The sequence below is a fragment of the Ostrinia furnacalis genome, unplaced genomic scaffold (genome assembly GCF_004193835.3).
Source record: "Ostrinia furnacalis isolate ACB-3 unplaced genomic scaffold, ASM419383v2 OfSCF7119, whole genome shotgun sequence".
NCBI lineage: Eukaryota > Metazoa > Arthropoda > Insecta > Lepidoptera > Crambidae > Ostrinia > Ostrinia furnacalis.
The window spans coordinates 62,569-84,207 of NW_021137358.1; the positions used below are offsets into that span (position 1 = coordinate 62,569).

The following is a 21,639-nucleotide window of genomic DNA, read 5'->3' on the forward strand; positions in this document are numbered from 1 at the left end:
CAACATAATAGTTTAAAATGATCCAATGTCGGAAATCACGAAATAAACACTTACGCGTGGAATCTTATGTCACTTCCAGGACACCACGTACTACCCATGAAGCTAAAGATAAAAATGGAGGGCAGAGTTGGAACAAAAACTTGAGTCAAATACCTACTTATATCTATCTCGCTCTCTGCGGCCCTACCTCTCTTTTTAGTGTGAATTGTAGTATTGCTATCTTCTGATTTAAATCTCCTTGTGAATTCTTCGAAATAGCCAATTCACTAACCAAATCAGTGGTGCGATTGTCTAAGGCAATCGTATTCATTTGACAGTTCATAACGTACGTTATGATGTGTCAAACGGCTAATTCTAATTGTGTAAGGAGTTCATAAAACGATAACGATATGATAACGATTTGATCGTAATTTTATACGATGAGTGAATGATGAATATGATTTTGACAGAAAATTCGAATTGTCTAAGTTTCATGAGCCCATTGCTAATGTCAAATGATTGCGGTGACTCGTAACTCATGATAATCCATTGAGTTATAATGTACTACGTACTAGAGAAGACATGTCAACTAGACTGTTTCTGGCATGTAAATAGGTCCACGGACCGAAATACAATTAGTATGTGCTCAGCGGTTGCTGTGACAACACGCTTGAGTGCAGTTTTGTTTTTTGAAATATGCCATCCTATAGACGAAAATACTGTTCAAATAACTCCAGATACATATTAAGTAAAAATCAAGGAATGACTTTTTACCATTAAGTTGTACATTTATGCACTTTAAAACACTAATTTAATTTTAATTTGTTAATTACAAGGCGTCACCGCGGCGGCAGCCATTTTACGAAAATTTCAAAGAATAAAAATCGCAGACTTGACACTGACGCATAAATTAGTATACGAAAGGAAGGCAGTCTAATTTTTTAGAAATCAGCAGAAATGTCATCAAATATGGCCAACTGACATAAAAATATTTTTAGTCTGTGAACTAGTGATGCGACAAAACCTCTCGTTAATCGCGAAGTGAAATGTTGTAGTACTTGCGTATCATCGCCGGGTGATCGTCAAAATACTAAAAATATGCAACAAAGTCGCAACATTGAATGTGAACTGATTATGAAATTTTCGAGAACAGGAAACAAAGCATTAATACTTATGACTATAATTTGTATATTTTAAAGACTGTAAAACCTTGAAAAGGAGGCTGACAATAGTGACTGAGTTTCTTGCGCTGCTTCTTCTCAGCACTGGCCCATTTATTGTCCCGAAGCAGTGGTAGGGTTAATATTGGGACGTGTAAAAGCGCTTTTTTAAAGCCTATTTGCAAAAATAAATGAATTTTATGAATTTTTATTTTTAAACTGTATGACACAGATGTAATCAAAAAACACACTGGACAGTAAAACAATCAATGATTTCCGTAAAGTTATTAAACTTCTGTTGCTTGCTGCGTGATTGGTGGATTTTGGTCATGTCAAAAATAACCAATCATGCAGCATTTGGACCTCGCGTCTACGTATTGCCATCTGGCGGATGTTTCAATCGCGAAAACCCTCATTGAAAGAAGTTGTTTATTTTCTTAAAAATAAACATTTGGAACAATACGTAAGCATAATTGCATAAAAAAGTAAAATAATTTCGTTTAAATAAAACCGACTAAAACTTAAACTGACTCCGAAAAAGTAAACACTAAAAGTAGAAGAATAAATTTACGTTATCTCCAATATTGTCGAAGTTATCGCTGGAAAACTAAACAAAGTATCGTATAATATTTTTTATTTAAAATTAATCAGTAATCGGAATAAGTGAATACTTACAATAATATCGATTAAATTTACAGATTATTGTCTATGACTCACAGGTTACGGCACTGATGTGTCAGAGACAAGTCATAGACAATATGGAGATAACACATGATTTTAAACGTCAAGTCAATTTGACAATCTCACAAATTTTCATCGTCCACGTATTTTGCTAAAATAATTTGTTTCAAAGATTGATTTCAAACTTGTATAAACGTGAAAATAAAGTTGGTTTCATGGGCTTGTTAAATAATGTGTATGATATTATGAACACGTAAGTGATTATGGTGTAATTGTGTATGAAAGTGTTTGTTTACATCTCTGCTGGATTCTAAAAAATCAAGGTATACCATTACCTTTGTTGTAGATGACCCACGCTGAACTGTCCCGCCAAACTCAATGACAGGGGGGCGCTACCATCGTTCAACTATATGGTTTCCAACATGGCAAAAATCGGAACTAGCGATTCGGTATTGACGGTAGCGCCCCACTGTCAATGTCATGCACAGGACAGTTCAGTATTTTGGAACTATACTATGGTTGACCATGAAGAAGAAAAAAAAATGCGCCAATGAAATCGAATGAATGAACGAATGAAATTGAATTGAATAGAAATGTCAATGACACAGGAGTCACACAAGCCGTGCGTGCCAGAAAAAAAAAAAAAAAAGACACAGAGTCAGCTGTCAGATGGTCAATGAGGAGTAATTTAATTTTACGAAGTTGAACTTTGTGTGAAATTTCAATATTTTTCTGCCAATTTTATCAATAAATATGTGTGCATGTACCGTTGAAGTTGTGAAACTGGTGGGAAAATATTTAAATACACCAGTGGGCCCAATATGTTATAACACCGATAAGGTTTACTATTTTTTTATTTTCATTACTTTCAATTTTGTATTTTTATAAGTCCTAAATTATTAAAGCTTACACATTTGCAGGTGCTAACAACGGTTCTTGATAAGCAGAATGTGGAAGGTTTCGCTAGCATTTTGTTGAGGTTAGCATCAAAAAGTGGAAGTCCAATGAGTCAAGATCAGACGCTGCTCTGCTATCAATGGTTGGAGCACATTGCTATGTATTCAAACCAAGCGATCACGAACCCCACGTTCGCGAAAAACTTCTTACAGGTTATTATTATTTTATTTACTATACTTAAATAAAACCTGCTAGACAAAGGCCTTCCCCAAGCATTTATACAACAACCGGTCCTGCGCTGTCCGAGACCAGCTACCCCCCGCGAACTTCACTAGATCGTCGGTTCACCTAGCGGGAGGCTTGCCCACACTATTTTTCCCAGCAATGGACGTCATTTGGCTGGAATGAACTAACTTTAAAAAATGTATGCTTCCAAAAATTTTCAGTTTCCTTTTCAAATTTGTTTTCAGGACATCAATAAGGCGCTAGAAAAAAACACTTATTTGACTGGACAGTTCCTAACAGTAGCAGATATAGCAGCTTATTATGTATTATATTCGATACTGGTATGTATATAACTATTATAACTATATGGGGAAAGATACAAAATTTCTGCAAAATTCTCAACCATTTTTTATTTACAGGAACGTTTATCAGTGTCGGAACGTGAATCTCTTCTGCATTTGTGCCGATGGTCCAAACACGTTCAAGCTCAGCCAAGAGTGTGTGCCAGTAAACCACCTCTCCAATTGAACACTTTGACATTGTGTCTGCTTGCACCAGCGGTGCATTGAATATACTGAATTATAAATTATGTGACATTAATTTATTAAATAATAATTGTATTATTTATATTTATGTTTTGTTGATCCCATCTAAGCTTCAGTGAGCTTTTTGTATTTCTTTTATGGATATTTCATTGTACACTAATAAAATTGCAACATCAAAACTAAAAAATATTTTTAACAATTTTATAGTAGGTAGGAAATCTATTCCTATATCAATGATAAAGGCAAGGCAGCAATGAAAAGCAATGTAAGCTAGGAAATTTGATTTTAAATAATTGCTATTTTATGTATTCAATCTCAATTTTATTCGCAGTAAAAAAAGTTGCACACACAACATAAAGTTGATTGAAAGATAACATGTTTTTTTATATTTGGTTAGTGTTTTTCGTTTGTGATTGTGTGGGTAAAATACCTATTTTATTTCTCTTTACTATTCAAAGTCTAACAGAGGTGGCTGAAATATCTCAATTTTCAGGTAGCCAAGTCTCCAATTCCTTTGCCTAAGCAGCTGTATCCTCATGAATTAAAAAATGCAAGTCTGGAGCGCCCTCTGGTGTATCATCCACAACCTTTCTCATATCCTGGCTATCCAGTAATTTTGTACTTGTGAGATTTTGTGAGTTACCTAGAATTTTTAGTAAATAAATACTTTAATTTCTTGGAAGTCTTGGAACTACTAAATATTATGCCTACTCCAATAACTTAAATCCAGGGTACTTAATAACTACCTACGTAGGAAATTCCTTGTGAATATGATTCAGTAAGATATTTTCCCAAGTCTTACATATCTCTTAGAACCCTAGGTGGTCGCATGAGACCGCGGTATTGTGTCTCGATTCGTTGGACTTGAAGGGCTACTAGGTACGTGTCTCACTATTGCCTACGTCTTAGTAGCAAAATTAATACGGTTAGACAAACATTCTTGCTATAGATTATTCGACCGAAATCCTACCGAAAAATTAAAGGCAATTTTACGTTCAGATTTATTCTGATTTGCATCGTAAACGCTAGTGACTAACATACAAACTCTATAAAGCTATTTTTTAAATAATTTTTTGTCAGTAATTAACCGTATTAGCATCCATTGTTGTAACTCATGTCATTTGTTTGAATGTGTTCCAAGTTAAGTCCAGTTTTTCCCATTTTAGTTTGTTGTTTTCTGGTTGCTCGATTGAGTCTTGCTGGCGTCTGACTTCAGGCGATCGGAAAAGCGTAGCATCAGACACCGTTCCAGTTTGTTGGAGTACGAACAACCGTTGTCTTCGGCCTCTGCAAGGACAAACTCAGTTGAAAAACTTAATATAAGTAACTTAGTTCTTACTTCTTAGAACTTTAAGTACCTATAGTAGGTACATAACTTAGAAGACCAGTGTTAGTGTAAAATTCACAAACCTTTTGAGCGGATTAAGTAAAAGTAAAGACTATTAAAATCTATATTATCTACATTTGTGTAGTCGCTACTATACCTATAGCTTCTTGTGGCGACGTTTGTAGCATGTGACGTGAAGCCCGTGTGCGGCGACCCTATGTGTAATGTAAATTTTCCTTTGTTCTTATTTACTTAAATAGAGATTCCCCAATCAGATCTACTAGGTCTCATGGGTACCACCACTTAGTCTTTGGAGACACAATTGTATGTGAGTGGTCTTTGGAGACGTATGTGAGTTTTTATTATTTACTAAATAAAGTCTTGCTTACCCGATTGTAGCTCCTGGAAGCAAGCCCTTATCTGGTCCCGTAGAGCTGCCCGCGATTGCTGCGACGTCACTGACGACTGGACCTTATTCCACAATTCTGCCTCCCGCGGGATTCCCCTAGAATCCACCTGTCACCACCATACTTGTTAATTAGTAATCCTACTTCCTAATAATATCCTACTAATATTATAAAATGCGAAAGTTTGGATGTCTGGATGTCTGGATGTCTAGATGTCTGGATGTTTGTTACTCTTTCACGCAAAAACTACTGAACGGATTTTGATAATACTTTACAGTATTATTGTTTATAACCCAGAATAACATTATATTACATATTTATGACGATCTGTGACAAACGAAATTTCACGCGAGTGAAGCCGCGGGCAAAAGCTAGTTTGAAAACTTATTGATTAGAACAAGCAAAAAATGTAGGTTTAGGCTAATAACTTACCACTTGCAGATTAGCAAATATGCATTGGCTCAGACACTGTAAATAAAAAATATTTTTGCGATCAGCGGTTTTTCCAAGGCAAAATTAAATAAAGGACACGGTTGCGTGTCTTTTTACGCAGTAAATAAATTATTTAGACTGTGTCACAGTAGTAGAACATCCAATGAAGGATGCTGCAGAGGCAGTAGTAGGCGTAGGTACAGCAGTAGGTAGGCCTTATTAGGTAATATGGTCAAGGTGCCGCGGGTGCCTAAAAGATAAAGAAGACCCACCCTGCTGGAAAGTCGTAAAAATGTCCAGATTTGGAAAAATAGAAGCTTTCACCGGTAAATATGATAGGAGTGGTAGGTAAATACAAAGCAGTACAAAGTATTTCACTTACGACGCTAAGTTACTTAGTTTCCTACCTAAGTAGCTATATCATTAGCTTTGGGTTTTATATAATAAAAAAAGAAAAAGAGGGATGACCAACGTAGTAGTCATTACCGGATTTTGGTTGTCCATACCTATAGATTTCCAAAATACAAACGGATCTGCTGATAATGTTTATTTATTGTTCGTGACTTTTATTTTTTGAAATGACATGATCTCGTATTTAGGTATGATCTCATAATTTTTTGGGAAAAAAGAAAACAAACCATTATTGGCCATAATTATGGCAATATTACCCTTTTATAATAGCAGACCCACCTACGTTTTTAGTCTTTTTAGATACCTACGAGTTTTTTTTGTAGAATTTTGATTTATTTAGGTAGCTTTAGGTTGGTTAGGTTCCTTATGCCCGTTTTCACCATCAATCCCTAATTTTTAAGTGACCCCTATAGTAACACATAACATGAATTTTGTTTTCATAGGGGTCACTTCAAAATACTTACTAGGTATAATAAATCTGTACTTGAAATATATTTTCAAAACAACTATCAGGGGGTGATTAGTGATCGATACCGATACTGATGCCAAAAATGCAATCAGTAAAATTTTTGTCTGTCTGTCTGTCTGTATGTTCCTTATAGAAACAAAAATTACTCGACGGATTTTAACGAAACTTGGTAGGTAGGTACAATTATTTTTCATACTCCTGGGCAGGTTATAGTATACTTAGGAATTCCCATGGGAACGGGAATTAGAGGGAAAATCCTTTTGTATGAAAAATCTAAACCGCTTAAGTTAGACGCTTGTAATTTGGCATGCAAGTACTTTAGTAAACTTTAAGCTTAGTTACAACAGGATATTGCAAAATTCTCACGGGAACGGGAGTTAGCGGGAAAAACATTTGTATGAAAAAATCTAAACCGCGTAAGATAGATGAAGGGGGTAAAACGGGATCCACGCGTACGAAGTCGCGGGCGGCCGCTAGTACCTAATAACTAATGATCTCCAAGATAACAACGCTGCAACGGGATGCTAAAAATGTAATATTACCTATACATTCAACTAATATCTAATTAGTAGAAAAATAACACTGCGGAACAAAAAAAATAAAAAAATCTGCGGCATCTATTTTGTTAATGGATTTTGTAAACACTTGTATTAGACATAAATGGCGTGCATTTACTTTCTTTGGATTGACTCTGGTTCTTGAGATAAACGAGACGTAAGAAATCAATGAAAAAAATTAAACGACCCTCTCTAAACTTATATTAATTTGATTATACCCACTAAGTTTTATTTTCTACTCATGTATTAGTGTACATGTAGTTACAACAATTTAGTAATCAGCTACTAGACCTTGAAATTATCAGTTTGTGTCTTTTAAATTAATTTTTAAAGAGCTTTTAATCTAAAAAAATATGAGTTCATTATGAACACCTTGCATTTACAACCCCAACAGTTTTTGTTAATTTTTGGCTTCTAAACTTACAAAAGCAAAGAAATAAGATCACGGAGGTAGTGATAAAAACCTACCAAGCATACTTTGGTATAAAACTTTCATAAAAGAATAAATATTGGGGGTCCAATATCGTCTGCAAGCCTTGTGTAGACTCTTTACCATACTGGAGTCAAGCTGGACGTAAAGGACTTCAATTTGCAAGGCCAAAGATATGAACTGAGCTTTCTAATCACTAAAATGATCAAAAGTCATCCAAATTAAAGTCCTTTACGTCCAGAAACGTCCGTTTGAATACGGAAAAAATAAATTCGATTGACCGCAAATCCGTACTCTTATGTAGGACACTGTATTTGTAAACCACATAACACAAATTGAATCTGAAGCATGGCTAAGCTTTGTTTTAGTAGTCAAACAATATTTGGGGAGTCATAGAGCACCAGACTTTTCAGAATTGGTTGCTAAATTGTTTTAAAAATTTTACTCATGAGGAGCTAATTTGAGTATTAAATTATTATTTTTACAATAACCATTTGGACATGTTCTCCCATAATCTGGATGATTACAGTGAGGAATAAGCAGAACGGTTCTACCAGAACATCAGGATAGTGGAAGAATGATATCCACGGTCAATGGGACCGCCAGATGATGGCTGATTACTGTTGCCATAATTATGGAATTTTCCTGACCAAAACCATAACATAAAAGCTTTCAGAAAAAGCTTTTTGTAGTTTTTTTTTTCTATTATTTGATGAAAAGCAAATATATTTTTAATTTTTATATCGTTCCTAAATAAGATCTTAGTGTAAATATTTTTTTTATACAGATTGGTATTTTTATTTTGGTTTTTTTAATATAAATAGTTAATAGTATTTATCTCAAGATCTAGAGTCAATTTGACAAATCTAATATTTTTCTAGTATTCAGCACACTAGTCGCATACAGAATTGACTCTAAACTACCATGCCGCAAAATGACTGTTCCCCAGTGTAATGATAGCCTCACAATAACCCAACACTTGTATCTGTTTATCATTGGACACCTGTAATGTCAAGGGTCGATAACAAACATAACGTCCCTATAACCTTCCGACAAAAAACAGGAAGGCAATAATAAAAACAAAACTGGTGTAGGTAATAACCCAAACACAAAATGTCATATCAGACCATTTTCCAGCGCTTAAAAGCTTGTATAAATAGCAGTGATTCATCCGAAGACTTTACACATCGACTCTTCATCTCTGTGGAATCTTTGCTCCTGACTTCAAAATATAGAAAATGGCCGCCATGAAGACCGCCGTGATGCTGTTGCTCGTCGCCTTCGCCTTGATGTTAGTGACGGAGGCCGACGTCCGCGTCGAGCCCTGCGACCAGGTCTGCAGCCGCATCGACGCCGAGAAGGACCAGTGCTGCAGGGCCCATGGACACAGCGGATGGATCAGCTGCGATGGCGGGATGTATTGTTTCTGACACCTTAAGCACCAGGCCACGCCCAATCAAACATTAATCCTAACGAAACATAGCTAACGAACAAGGCACCGTGTTTAGTATCTACTTAAATTCAGGAGCATCAGCATCTTTCTTTTAAAATCTAACATAAGATTTATAGAGTAACACAAAACAAACTGTATGGACAGTTTTGAATAAGTATATTTTATTTGTAAAATTACATTTTGTCAATATTTTTTTTTGTTTTTCAATCGGCACAAATAAAACTATCGAAAGGAAGGTATAAAGTTCTTATTTTAGTTAATTTCAGTTGTTTATGTAGATAATAATTATGTCAGAGTAAAAAATAAAGTCTATTTAAAATAACTCGGGTATGTTACTCTATAATTATGTACACATTACAAGACATTGTGACACCTAGCGGAATAAAGCAACAAAGAACTGAGCGGAACGAAGTCGCGGGCACAGCTAGTTGGATTATAAAAGTATACTCTATTCTTAATGTAACACCACAAAAAATATTTTTCTTGAGTGAGATAAGGGCTTCCTGGTGGCCAGGAGATGTCACCCCTGCCTGAAATTATTTGTTTGCGGGAACATGTCTCTTACCATCTAAATGCTCTCAGTTGAAGAGTGACACGTAGCCCCATCTTGATGAAACCAAGTGCTCCGGTCATAACCTTGCGAATCTTGCAGCTTGAATATCAAAAAGCTTTTCATATAATAATAGTAAAGCGCTCTCAAAAATTAATCATCCTTTCAATGCAACAAACCAATTAAGCAGTGGCGAAATCTCACTGCCTTGAGCAGAGTATACTCTAATAATCCAAAAACTCTGCAGCATTCATCCATCCTGAATCCATTTTGAGGTAACTCTAACGAAAGTAAGTGTTGACCGAATGTTGTAAACGTCAAGGGAATCACATGTACGATAAAATTCATAAAATATAGTTTATAATAAATTGCACTCCTTTAAATTGCATTAGCTAAAGTTCTACAAAAATGTACAGTTTTCGTTTCCTTGAATTTTCATAAAAAAAAAATAAAACCGACTCCAAAAAACCTACACTAAACCGTAGAAAAATAATTACTAATTACCTACTTATTTATTAGGACGAATTATTAATATTTATGTAGGTATACCATGATTGATACTTCTGGAGTCGGTGCCAAGATTATGAAACATGTAAAGTTTGCCTGCACCGACTCCAAAAGTATCAATCATGGTATACCTACATAAATATTAATAATTCGTCCTAATAAATAAGTAGGTAATTAGTAATTATTTTTCTACGTTTTAGTGTAGGTTTTTTGGAGTCGGTTTTATTTTTTTTTATAAAATTTTACTTATTTCTTGCTTTTTAGTTAACTAATTATTACCTTGATGTTACCACTGAAGGTAGGCAGTACACTGAGACCAAAAAAAATTGGTTCATAATCAGCGGAGATATTGCGTATAAAAAAGTTCATCCCCAATTTTCCACCCTTGGGGGTGAAATATTTTCTTCAAATTCGCATGAAACCACCCTTTTGATAATACCTATTCAACAAAAAAATAATCGTTCAAATTGGTTTATATTCGGCAGAGATATTGCGTATAAAAAAGTTCATCCCCAATTTTCCACCCTTGGGGGTTGTTTTTTTATTATTAAATTTAAATAGGACCACCCTTGAGGTATAACCTATACGTCGAAAAAAGATTCGTTCAAATCGGTTCATAATTGGCGGAGTTATCGCGTAACAAACATAGAAAAAAAAAACATACTGGTCGAATTGAGAACCTCCTCCTTTTTTGAAGTCGGTTGAAAAGTGAATTTTCTTCTGGTCCACCCTGTAAAACAATATACACGAAGTTGTGGAGAGATGGTGCTCGACCAGGGCTCGTGCTCCGAAGATCCTGTGTTATGAGTTTTTTATTTTATTTTTATTGAAACGCAATTGGAATATTTTAAAATTCATGAAAGTACCTAAGTATATGTATATTACAGTGCGTTTATTAATCGTTTATTTATATATGGATTGTGTATACCGACGTATAATTATATTTTTTTTCCTGTAAAAAAAATAACTATCTAAATTTGCCGCCCTAGACACCGGCCTACTTGGCCTATTGGTAAATCCGCCACTGGAAAACGGGCATTAGACTCCCCGCAGACTTCAGACTTTTAGTCGGCCGATAGTGTGCCCGATTCTAATTTGTATGAAGAATCGGCCGATAAGTACCAATGTGCGCACTTTCATATAATGTCCATCCATACTGATACTGATTAACAGCCCGACCCAACTATCGCTCTACAAAAAGTTTGTAGTCTGCGGTTAGGCTTACTTGATCAGTATCCGGTTTGTTCAATAGAGGTTCGCTGCGTTTCGTCCTGTTTTCATTGTAGCTGCTGTTATAGTCCCTTCCTGCTGGTCTGGGCACTGTTGTAAGGAATTTTTCGCCCTCACTACCTGCACCGTACCCCCCGTAGTCATAGTCGGTAGCATTCAAAACGTACATCTGGTCTCTTAGATCTGATATGTTTCGTCTTTCATGAGCATACAGGTTCTGTCCATAGCTGCCGTTGTCTATTCGTGGGTAGTCTTCGGATCTACGCTGACGCTGGTTAGCTGCTGAAGAATAAAATAGGTCTAAATATGTATAGTAGGTAGATAACCTGTTTGTGTGAAGACATGTATAGAAGGCTAAGCTTTTCCAAGTTGCCAGGAATTTAGTTTCATACTGGTTTTGTCTATGTTCCAACGGGTTTCTGTTGTAAGTTCGATAAAGTCACAATTCCCATCGTCAATTGGCAATTTTTTAAGGTATTCCTGAGAGCTCTTACACCTCAGGTGGTGACTCACCAGTCGACACTACAACGAACGCAGTGAACTGAGTTTCTCTCTAATGCCAGTAAAAAACTTACCCATTAAGTATGCTGATTGCGTTGTTTTATTCTAACACACCTACGAAGTAGAGTATCCTCATTCGTCGTTATAAACAAAGGGTACTTATCTATTTTTTTATCCAAGTCAAAGACCTCACATTCTGCGGTTTGAGGATAAAACGAGTAAGTAACGACCTGCGGTCATATACCTAGTAGGTATGTACGTTTAGGCTAAGGTGAAGGTGAACCATCCCAAATACGGTGTTATTTTCTCGTATAGTTCACAGCGCATTATAATAAATTATTTTTGTTGAAAAATAGCATCTTTTACAATTATTAAAGACTTACCTTTCCTAAAGTGACGACGCTATTCGCTGTCAAATCGAATTAAAAAAATATCTTTTTGTTTCTCATTAAATTAAATGGGCACTTACAAGTCGTAAGATTTTGATACTGTCATGATTTTTTTGCCCTGTCAGTCGCCGCTGAGGTCGCCGCCAAGTAGGTACTCGTACCTGTAGGAAACTATACTGACTATACCCAATAAGTAAAACCATCTGCGATTTTTGTAGAATGACTGACTGTGTGTAGCATCTCAGGACAGCGGTGCACGCCCACCGTTTTCTGAGGAAGCCACAGGAACCACGAAAGATTAGGTACCTTCTATCCTACTGGCTTGAGATTGGATCCTACAATATGTAAACTCTCACCTACCATCTTTGGCAACATCACCAGGCACAGCGCACGCTTTCATAGCCGTCGTTACATCTTCCTCCAGAAGTTTAATGTTGCCCTCGCCCGAGCATCGGACCAATGCTGGCACCAGCGACAGTATGACCACAGCAATGCACATGTTAGCACTGACCAGAGTTCATGTTCCCACCAGCCTATATAAATGGCATATGATGTACAGGAAACTATCATATTACGGGTGACAGATGATGGACAGCAATTGTGGTCTGCATTGGATGCAATCCCAAAGGTTTAACGATTCTAATTTGACGAAAATGCAACCGCTGAAGGTTTAGAAAAGTTGTTAGAAAAAAATGAAATACAATATTTTTAGGTGATCTAGTTTAGAAGGTTTTCGGTAGGCCTACTTTGGTAAGGAAGGTGATCTTAGTTAAAAACGGTCTCTTATAAACAATAGTACTTCTGCCTATTTGTGCAGAAAATAGCATAAGCAGTCATAAATTCTATAATGTTGCAAAAGTAATCAATAAAATCCTTGTAAACTATTAATGATAGGTACACACCTCAGATCATAGGTACACACATTATTCAATATAGGTAATAATGATTGATGTGCTCATATGAATAAACTCTGATGTTATTATTAAGTACAGTTTACATTAACACTTCGTAAAGTTGTTTATAGTAATTATTTATTGGGATTCCCACCGGTTGCACTTAATGGTACTTGGTGTAGGATGTAACTGATGTGATTACCTATTTACCTTTTATTATGGTCATAGTAAGCAAGACCACCACCATGTACTTAATGTTTTAAAAAATAAAGTAAATTATTTCACATTTGACCAGATGGATACCTTTACTTCATTGAAAGTTCTATATAGGAACTAGCTGGGGATAGGTATGGGCGAGTTTTTATTATTTGAAGAAAATTAAAATGCCATTATGTAACTACATATTTCATTCATAAGTACAAGTAACATTTAAGTTTAAAAGGGTTTTTTATTATGTACCTACTTAAGTATTCTGAAATAAGGGCATACGCACACTACATAGGAATAAAGAATTTGAAGTCGTAAAACGATTATGAGTTCAAATTAAAAAAAAGATTCAGTGTTAAAACCAACTGTTGATTTTACACTGAATCTTTTTTTATGAAAAATAATACAAAAGTTTATTATACAAATATTTTAATTGTTTTATTTTACTAAGTATAAAACAAAAGAATCACAATTTACACTTTAATCCAATTTAAGTATTTTTCAGAGTTCCATATCACATCACTATTGTTTCGGTTACTGACCAAGTACCAATCTAAAACGTTTTCTATTTCATATGCTCAAAAAGGTACTTGGTGTAGACGTCACTCACCGTACCACAAATAAATCAGCAAATAATTTTTAAATCTTATATTACATAGACATAAAAGTTAAAAATTACATAGGAAATTTGTGGTAGGCTAATTATAATATTTAACGTCCCCAGCCCCATCCGCCGCCGTGTCCCCAGCCCCCTCCATAGCCTCGTCCCCACCCCCCACCGTGCCCCCAGCCCCCTCCGTGCCCCCAACCCCCTCCGTAGCCTCTACCCCAACCTCCGTAGCCTCTACCCCAACCGCCGTAGCCTCTGCCCCAGCCCCCGTAACCCCAGCGGGACTCCTCAGGAGTGAGTTCCTCATTTTCAGTAGGAGCGGTCAGGACAGCAGCAGGGTCTGTGGCATCGCCTTCGGGCGCTGGGAGGGCCGACGCGTACGCCAGCGCGATGCACATCAGCAAACCAAGAGAGAAGATCTGGGAAATAACAAGTGAAGGTGAGAAAGGGCTATATGTATAAGCACACTACGTTTTTTCAGGCGCCTTTTGAGGCGCGTATCGTGTACACAGCGCTTTCCAATTACGTGAAACGCTCGATCGCCTGAAAAATGCGGTGTGCATACGCCCTAAATACTTTTTTTACTTGCTGCAGCAGCCTGACATTAAAATAACACCTAGTCCTGACAAATGTATGTTCGAAGCCTTTTCCTTGTGTTTGTAGCTGCCTTGTTAATTGGCGGTCCTAAATAAATAATTTCTTGAGACTTTTTGCTCGCATCTTCATACCAGGCTTACACAGCTAGCTCTAAATCATCAATGAATATTCTAGGTTAATCAAACTCTGGCGTCATTGCCAGTCATAGGTACTTCGTTAAGTGAAGAAATAAATGCTTGTCATAACAAAAAACGCATTATGTAAGTAGTTAGTGTATTTAGTATTTACCTACTGAATAATTTAGATACTAATGGATGAAGATTGTTTATTTGTTTAACACAAGTTTTATGTCATTCGGGAGGTAGGTATTCTTTGTATTTTAGCGTAACTACTTAGCTGATCAAATATTATTTATGTAATCTAAATGTAAATTAATGATGACTAATAAATGGAATTGCACAATATTTTCAAATTAACGTTCTCACTGTGCTTTCTAACCCTTTCCTGCTAGGGATCATTTAACCAAATACACAATCATAAGCACTGAAAAAGTCTACAAAGTTTCCCGAAAGCTTTAAAAGTTTGTAATACATACGTGCTCTATTTAATTTCGTGCCCAATCTTTACTGCCCCCACAAACAGGTTTTTAAAAAACTAGAGCCTTTTAAAATACTTTTCTAAGTATTAAAAAATATTCAGATATTTGAATTAAAAAAATCTCTGCAAATTATAAAATGGGGCCAATGACACAAAATGGTTTTTAAATCCTAAGGCTGAGTTGTACCATTTTATTTTAACCGTGACTATAACCATAACCGGTGTGTTTGTATGGAGTTTCGCAGACTTTTGACGTTTGTTAAAGTTAAAGTAAGATGGTGCAACCCAGCTTAAGTAAATAATTTAATGTGTCGTACTTACAGTCTTCATTGTTCCAATTTCTGCGGAGTACTGATGGTGGTGGCCCATACAATGCAAGTATTTATACACACGGGTACCTACAGACTGCAGGGCGCAAACTTGTGTCGATGTGTGACGACGCTCTACAAAAATGTGTCTTAATGCATCCACATACCTGGCAGATTGGTCTAGTACTTAAAACCCATTTCTAGGTTCTTCCCTGAAGAACTTGCCCTAGAGAAAGAACTTTTGAAAGGTCAACAACCTCTTTCAGTTCGTGTGCGTAGACTTAAAAATGTCAACGCCCAGTAGCTGTTATACTCGTAGCTATTTTGTATGGAAGTAGGTATAACAACATAAATTAACTTACTCATGCCTTTTCTAGCTTCTAGTACCTAGGTAGGTAATTTTTATTGTCTTATTTTATGGGCTCCTGGTACAGTCAGCTTCAAAACAATTTTAATTTTTAATATGACTTCTTTTTTCATTCGAAACCAGTAAATAAAGTAGGTAATAACAGGCTATATTCCTTCAAACTTGGTGTTTTATTTCGTCGGATTCGACCTGCATTCAGCGGTTTTCTGCAATGCAACCTTATTTATAGGGTGGACAACCCACGCTGCGCTTTATTATTAGTGATGATTGTTTATTATCTCGGCAACATGGAACTACATAATTGTGCTATTGACTGTACCTACAAATATTGTTTACCTGACTTTAACGAAGTATACCTAAGTTTAAGGTTGTCAAGATATGTGTCATCATGTTCGTTTACTAAAGTGACTCACCAATGACCAACTAATGACCGATCCTAACTCTACTGTCGACAAAAGGATATGATCGATCCGATCCGTCTTCATTTCAGCCACAGGATGTCCACAACTGAAAATAGGCCTCCCATAATGATTTCCATATTGACCGGTTGGTAGCGACCTGCATCCAGCGCCTTCCTGCTACCTATCACGCTGCGTTTTCCGGTACGTGGCCTATGGCTGAAATCTGATGATGATGATTCGATCCGTCTTTATCTCTCAAGTGTCATACATTGAAGTACCAAGTAAATGCCATCAACCAAAAATTAGTTGGAAAATAGCACCTACTGTAAATAAATAACACAATGTTCATGTGAAGTAAATAATGTCTTAATGATTTAGGGCAGGGCATTAATTAGTGGAATTTTAAAAATATTTATCATATAGAGGGTGTGGCTTGGTGTGGCTACTAAATAGTTGATGTGTATTTTACAATAAGGACATACATTGATGATTAGGCGTCATTAAGGATGTAGCACATTTATTAACCCGGAAAGGGATCGTAACCGTATTAACTCGAACCGGTCAGTAATCTTTGTATGGAACTCCATACTGTAATGCACACTTATCCGCACCGTAACGTAAACGCTTCGCCTCGCGGCTGATAGCGGGTGAAAGGCGATTATGGTGTTGATACCTTTCCGAGTTGATAAGTCTGCTATGACCTTTATGCGACAGTACACCAAATATAGTGAAGTTTTTAAGTATTTGTGATAGAAGGCGTGGCTGGTAAATAACGTGTTGTTTACATCAAGGACTTACGGAGCGTGTGTTAGGACTCATCGCTTTCCATCACGTGAGATGCTGGCCAAATGCCTCTCCAATGTGGGTAAAAATGAAAAGAGCAAACAATAATTTATATGTATTAGTCTATTAGTTGACGTTGGATATAATATGAATATAATAATATTGGAATAATTGGTGTGGAAGTCAATTAGTGTATAGTTATCTAGATATGAAAAATTAATGATGATTTACAAATGACAGGCTATATTCATTATGTAGGATCTTCAAAGCGGTTTTAATAAATATGCAAATGAGATTAGGGTTTCTTTTGAAGTTAATCTAAACTATGATCAGAAATGTTATGCAGCATGATTAAAAAACATTTTATATTTCAATTTTTTTATTATGTCTTAGTGTCCTATTTTTACATTTTTCAATAGAAACCGTGTCCTTACCTACTTAGAGTGAGTATTATAACTTAGAATAAATACTTAATAGTTTTTACCTAGTAAGTACGCTCGATAGCACATCAAGCTTAACACTGTGGCATCCAATGTAAATTGTGAAATTGTTACAAAAATGCATTATGTATGTCTGATGTGCTATCGACCCGACTGCGCCAGAAGGGTTATAGGGGGTTATAAGGAGGGTCTACCCTTTCCCGTAATGCCCCCACTTTCCATTTCCCCATCCGCTCCAGCCAGGCTTGCTGTTTCCACTGAACAGTCTCACGCCTGGGTAGCCGGACCCGTAAGTTCCGTAGCTGCTTCCCGCCAATGCTGACTTGCCGTAATTGCTGAACTTGGCTGGCTCGTCAGAAGAAACGCTCGCGTATGTGCCGGCTACACTGGCCCCGTAGCCCAGCAAGCCGGTGCCGTAGCCGCCGACTACGCCGGACCCGTAGCCGCTACCGACTACGCCTGACCCGTAGCCGCTACCGACTACGCCTGACCCGTAGCCGCTACCGACTACGCCGGAGCCGTAGCCGTCGCTGCCGTAGGTGCCAGATACGCTGAACGTCAGCGGTATGTGGATGCCACCGAGACCGTACCCCGACGTTCGCATACTAGACCAAAATGTCTCAGCACTTTCCATTGACTCCGACTCCTCAGTTGTCGTGGTTTCTATGGAAAAAAATGCGTTTATTAAAATTACACGAGTAACATTTATTTTGGATTTTAATCTCGATTACCAGCTAATTGGGTCAGTAATTCGGGTACCGGATTACAAGGATTTTCGCCAGGTCGTCGCTAGAGGTGAATTTGCAGTACAACAGTGGGGCTTTTAATGGTTGGGCCCAAATATAATTTTTTACTATATTTGAACTTAATTTCGAATGTTTTAAGGTAGGGAATATCTAACTAGGGCCATAAATCCAACAGGATACAGATGCTATCATGCTAGTGGTATTAACAAAAGGATTTCTGAGTGATGTATAATTCGTTGAACTCTTTTTACTACGAAAATATTTCGTAACGCTAGTGGTAAATATTTAGTAACAGTCCCGGTATCCTGCGAACTGCCGCCTTTAAACTTACTTGACTCTATAATTGGATCATGCGTAGCAGCTTCTCTCGTCACTCTACTTGGTTGGGACCACGCTGGGACCTTGCCGCTCAGAGGGGGGCTGGGCAGAAGGTACAGGGACGGGTCCAAAACAGCATTCTCAATACTTCCCATACAGATACCCAGTAGTAAAAGTAAAGCCTGAAATGAAAAAAAAAAGTTTTAGCCACGCCTATTAGACTCTGGCTGACCTGGAAATGTCGTGGTAAATGAAGTGTGATAAAAACACAGTAATAGTTATTCTGCAACAATATCTCTGTAATTTAGCATGTAACTCTGTTACACGAACGACTACTACTATTTTTTTTAGTATTCTTATTCGGTAATCTTACTAAAAACTACGCAAGGTTCGACGACATCTCTTATCTCTAAACGCATCCGTTTTAGTTGACCCTAGAGTTTACGACCGGCGTTGCTATGTTATATTTTTTTTATCCACAACGAGGAAGCTCTTGGCCTGTATCTCACCTGAGGCCGTACCTATACAGAAAGAAAGCTGGAAACTTATAAGCGCTTACCAGCGCTTGTCAGCGCTGGTCCGTTCGTTCACAAAGGAAGCAAGTTGAATGGCATTTTATATGGCAGCGTCCAGCCACGTCCAGCGCTGACCAGCGCGTGTTGAAACTTGTCGGCGTCGTTCAGTGCTTATAAGTTTCCAGATTTCTTTCTGTATACGGCCTGATGGTAAGTGATGATCAAGCCGAAATATATTATTTTAGTGACAGTCAAAAAGTGGCAAAAGTAAGTATAAATAAATTAATTAAGGGAGGATATTAACAACAATAAATCAATGTCACTTGAGAACACAAACAAAGCTGATGAGGAAGTCATCTTAACATACGTTAGGTTATTTACGTTGGCGTACAAGTAAACCTCATACCTACATTATAGGTTTATATTTAATCAATTAAGTTTGACATCTTCTTTATTATTGAGAAATTATTACGATGAGTGTTTTGTTTGTTATCATTTTTGATCAAAAGTTTCCTTGTTATTATGACATGTTACCTTTGTGGAACTTATTTCTTTTTTTATTAGTATTGTGCTTGCTACATAACAATAACTATCTGGGGGCACGGCAGTGCCCCCACCAAGTCGAGCAAAAAAGCAGCACGGCCGTACCATCCTTTTCTCGAAGCAATTCAGGCCATTTTCGACCGCCTGTAACTTCGTTGTGGATAAAACTAGAAGGCTGAATTTTCATTAGCTATGCAGGCATAGTAAAGACACGGTATATTTAAAATTTCATTCAATTTGAACCAGTAGTTTAAGAATTATAACGGGTCAAAGTTACTTAATTTTGTCACTCACTGACTCACTGACTCACTGACTGACTCACCGATCATCAAAATTCTAAGGCACTTCTAGCAGACCTAGAAGCTTCAAATTTGGAATATAAGTAGTGTTTGGTGTATGAATCAAGGAAAAACTATAATATTTGGGGGCACGGTAGTGCAACCGCCAAGTCGAGTAAAATTTTTCAATTTCGGTCCAGTTTTCTAGATACATAACTGCTGTCTACAAAATACAAAAAGAAATGAGATTTGGGGGCACGGTAGTGCAACCGCCAAGTCGAGTAAAATTTTTCAATTTCGGTCCAGTTTTCTAGATACATAACTGCTGTCTACAAAATACAAAAAGAAATGAGATCCCATCAAAAACAATACTTGTCAAAAAAACCAAGTCTCGCAACTCAGTTGTTCTACGGTAAAAAGTTGTGAGATCCATGTAATACCAAGTCCAGGCCAGGAAATCTTTAACGTTTTACATAAATATATTGACTTGGCCATCGCATGAAAACACGTGTAAATTAAATTATTTAGTGCGATGGCCAAGTCAATAATTTATGTAAAACGTTAAAGATTTCCTGGCCTGGACTTGGTATTACATGGATCTCACAACTTTTTACCGTAGAACAACTGAGTTGCGAGACTTGGTTTTTTTGACAAGTATTGTTTTTGATGGGATTATATAGTCCAGTCACATTAATTTATTGAAGTTTTACCTCGGAATGAGACCCGAGTTAACAAGCTGAAAGCTCGTGGGTCCTACTCATTTTAACCGCTCTAAAAAGTTCTCATAAAAGCTCATAATCATAATTTACTTATAATTCAGTAGTCAGTTCTTCAAGGTCAAGGGTCAAAACCAGTTAGTTTTAAATGGTGTCCATTTTCATGAAAAATATAAGTAGGTCTAAACCTACTTGCAAACAATTTTTTTTAACGATGCTAAAATTAAAAATAATTTTCTAATTTTTTAAATTTTTCATTAATAATCTGGATTTCTTTTTGCCTGTAGTCTAATCAATAAATTGGAATACAACAAAATTGTGAAAAAGTTCACGAGTTAACGAAACATAGGTATAAAATTAGAAAGTGAGTAAACTAAACTTTGTAAACTATGTACCACAACAGCAAGCTTTTTCAGGTGGCTTTAGAATACTTTAGATAAATATTTAAAATATATATTTTGTATGTGCTATGTAGTTTTTTAAAGTATAAAACACTCACCAGCATTGTAGACGTGGAATTCCCGTGACCCTCGTCGTTTGTGTTTTATTGCCGGGCACCGTGTGGACCGCTGCGCCCGTTACATAAGAATTTAGGGAAAGACTTTCACCCACTCGTCTCGTTCGATACTTTTACGGGAATAGTGATGTTCGTGCTTTTAACTCACTTGTCACTAGTCTAGTCACTTGGATTTAATTTGAATTTTATACAGGGTGACCAGCGAGGACGTTCAAAGCTAAGTCCATAAATCAAGATGTATTCAAATCACCCCCATGTTATGTTCTAAGATTTTGCTTACTTTAGGAGATAGACTTCATTTTGCAAGTGTAATGCTTTGAAGGCATCTTTAATTCTATTATTAAGGCTAATGCCCTCAATATCCTGCCCATATTTGCTTTAACTAAACAAACATTAGATTTTACACGAAACTTATATTAGAAGTTACACAAAAGCTTCTAAAAACAAATATAAAAAATAGGGGTTAGTTAGAGGGTATCTTGCCTCTATCTATGCCCTTAGTAATCAGTACCCTGCCCTTATATGCTTAATACTTACTACCAACTTGATTGGTCTGTTTACCCGACTGCGCCAGAAGGAGGGTTATTAAGTATTGCTTTTTGTACAACTACTAGTGTCGATACATAAGAAAAAAATGATGTCTATGATCTATG

The 21,639-nt window shown here is 36.7% G+C and overlaps 4 protein-coding genes across 5 annotated transcripts; 2 read left to right on the top strand and 2 right to left on the bottom strand.

Annotated features, from left to right (window-relative positions):
* Nucleotides 1-2,477: 2,477 nt before the first annotated feature.
* AIMP3 (aaRS-interacting multifunctional protein 3) lies at nucleotides 2,478-3,569 on the top strand. The gene is made up of 4 exons (XM_028319130.1): nucleotides 2,478-2,660; nucleotides 2,741-2,929; nucleotides 3,188-3,283; nucleotides 3,362-3,569. Exons 1-4 carry the CDS (start codon nucleotides 2,574-2,576, stop codon nucleotides 3,509-3,511), a joined length of 522 nt encoding a protein of 173 aa, XP_028174931.1. The 5' UTR covers nucleotides 2,478-2,573; the 3' UTR covers nucleotides 3,512-3,569.
* Nucleotides 3,570-4,553: 984 nt separating this feature from the next.
* LOC114363418 (uncharacterized) lies at nucleotides 4,554-12,656 on the bottom strand. Of its 2 annotated transcripts, none has more exons than XM_028319129.1 (5): nucleotides 12,511-12,656; nucleotides 11,256-11,539; nucleotides 5,654-5,689; nucleotides 5,204-5,330; nucleotides 4,554-4,774 (listed from the first exon to the last, which is right to left on the bottom strand). In XM_028319129.1, exons 1-5 carry the CDS (start codon nucleotides 12,647-12,649, stop codon nucleotides 4,650-4,652), a joined length of 711 nt encoding a protein of 236 aa, XP_028174930.1. In that variant the 5' UTR covers nucleotides 12,650-12,656; the 3' UTR covers nucleotides 4,554-4,649. The 2 variants fall into 2 exon arrangements, with proteins under 2 accessions (XP_028174930.1, XP_028174929.1); XM_028319128.1 differs by having other exon boundaries at nucleotides 11,256-11,542.
* On the top strand, nucleotides 8,686-9,049 carry LOC114363420 (psychimicin-like). Its single transcript, XM_028319131.1, has one exon. It carries the CDS (start codon nucleotides 8,759-8,761, stop codon nucleotides 8,948-8,950), a length of 192 nt encoding a protein of 63 aa, XP_028174932.1. The 5' UTR covers nucleotides 8,686-8,758; the 3' UTR covers nucleotides 8,951-9,049.
* Nucleotides 12,657-13,827: 1,171 nt separating the features above from the next.
* On the bottom strand, nucleotides 13,828-20,974 carry LOC114363412 (fibroin heavy chain-like). The gene is made up of 5 exons (XM_028319120.1): nucleotides 20,969-20,974; nucleotides 18,431-18,599; nucleotides 17,546-18,016; nucleotides 15,376-15,548; nucleotides 13,828-14,279 (listed from the first exon to the last, which is right to left on the bottom strand). Exons 1-5 carry the CDS (start codon nucleotides 20,972-20,974, stop codon nucleotides 13,962-13,964), a joined length of 1,137 nt encoding a protein of 378 aa, XP_028174921.1. The 3' UTR covers nucleotides 13,828-13,961.
* Nucleotides 20,975-21,639: the final 665 nt, after the last annotated feature.

What these genes read in the sequence shown, in the direction of transcription:
- AIMP3 (XM_028319130.1), top strand. Translation starts at nt 2,574, where the DNA reads ATGTGTGCATGTACCGTTGAAGTTGTGAAACTGGTGGGAAAATATTTA. An exon ending in TATGTTATAACACCGATAAG is followed by an intron (nt 2,661 to 2,740) that starts GTTTACTATTTT and finishes ACACATTTGCAG; the next exon opens with GTGCTAACAACGGTTCTTGA. An exon ending in TCGCGAAAAACTTCTTACAG is followed by an intron (nt 2,930 to 3,187) that starts GTTATTATTATT and finishes ATTTGTTTTCAG; the next exon opens with GACATCAATAAGGCGCTAGA.
- LOC114363420 (XM_028319131.1), top strand. Translation starts at nt 8,759, where the DNA reads ATGGCCGCCATGAAGACCGCCGTGATGCTGTTGCTCGTCGCCTTCGCC.
- LOC114363418 (XM_028319128.1), bottom strand. Translation starts at nt 12,649, where the DNA reads ATGTGCATTGCTGTGGTCATACTGTCGCTGGTGCCAGCATTGGTCCGA. An exon ending in TATTTGCTAATCTGCAAGTG is followed by an intron (nt 5,331 to 5,653) that starts GTAAGTTATTAG and finishes TGGTGGTGACAG; the next exon opens with GTGGATTCTAGGGGAATCCC. An exon ending in CTTCCAGGAGCTACAATCGG is followed by an intron (nt 4,775 to 5,203) that starts GTAAGCAAGACT and finishes TTGTCCTTGCAG; the next exon opens with AGGCCGAAGACAACGGTTGT.
- LOC114363412 (XM_028319120.1), bottom strand. An exon ending in TGATCCAATTATAGAGTCAA is followed by an intron (nt 18,017 to 18,430) that starts GTAAGTTTAAAG and finishes TTTTTTCCATAG; the next exon opens with AAACCACGACAACTGAGGAG. An exon ending in GGGGCATTACGGGAAAGGGT is followed by an intron (nt 15,549 to 17,545) that starts AGACCCTCCTTA and finishes ATGGGTTTTAAG; the next exon opens with TACTAGACCAATCTGCCAGG.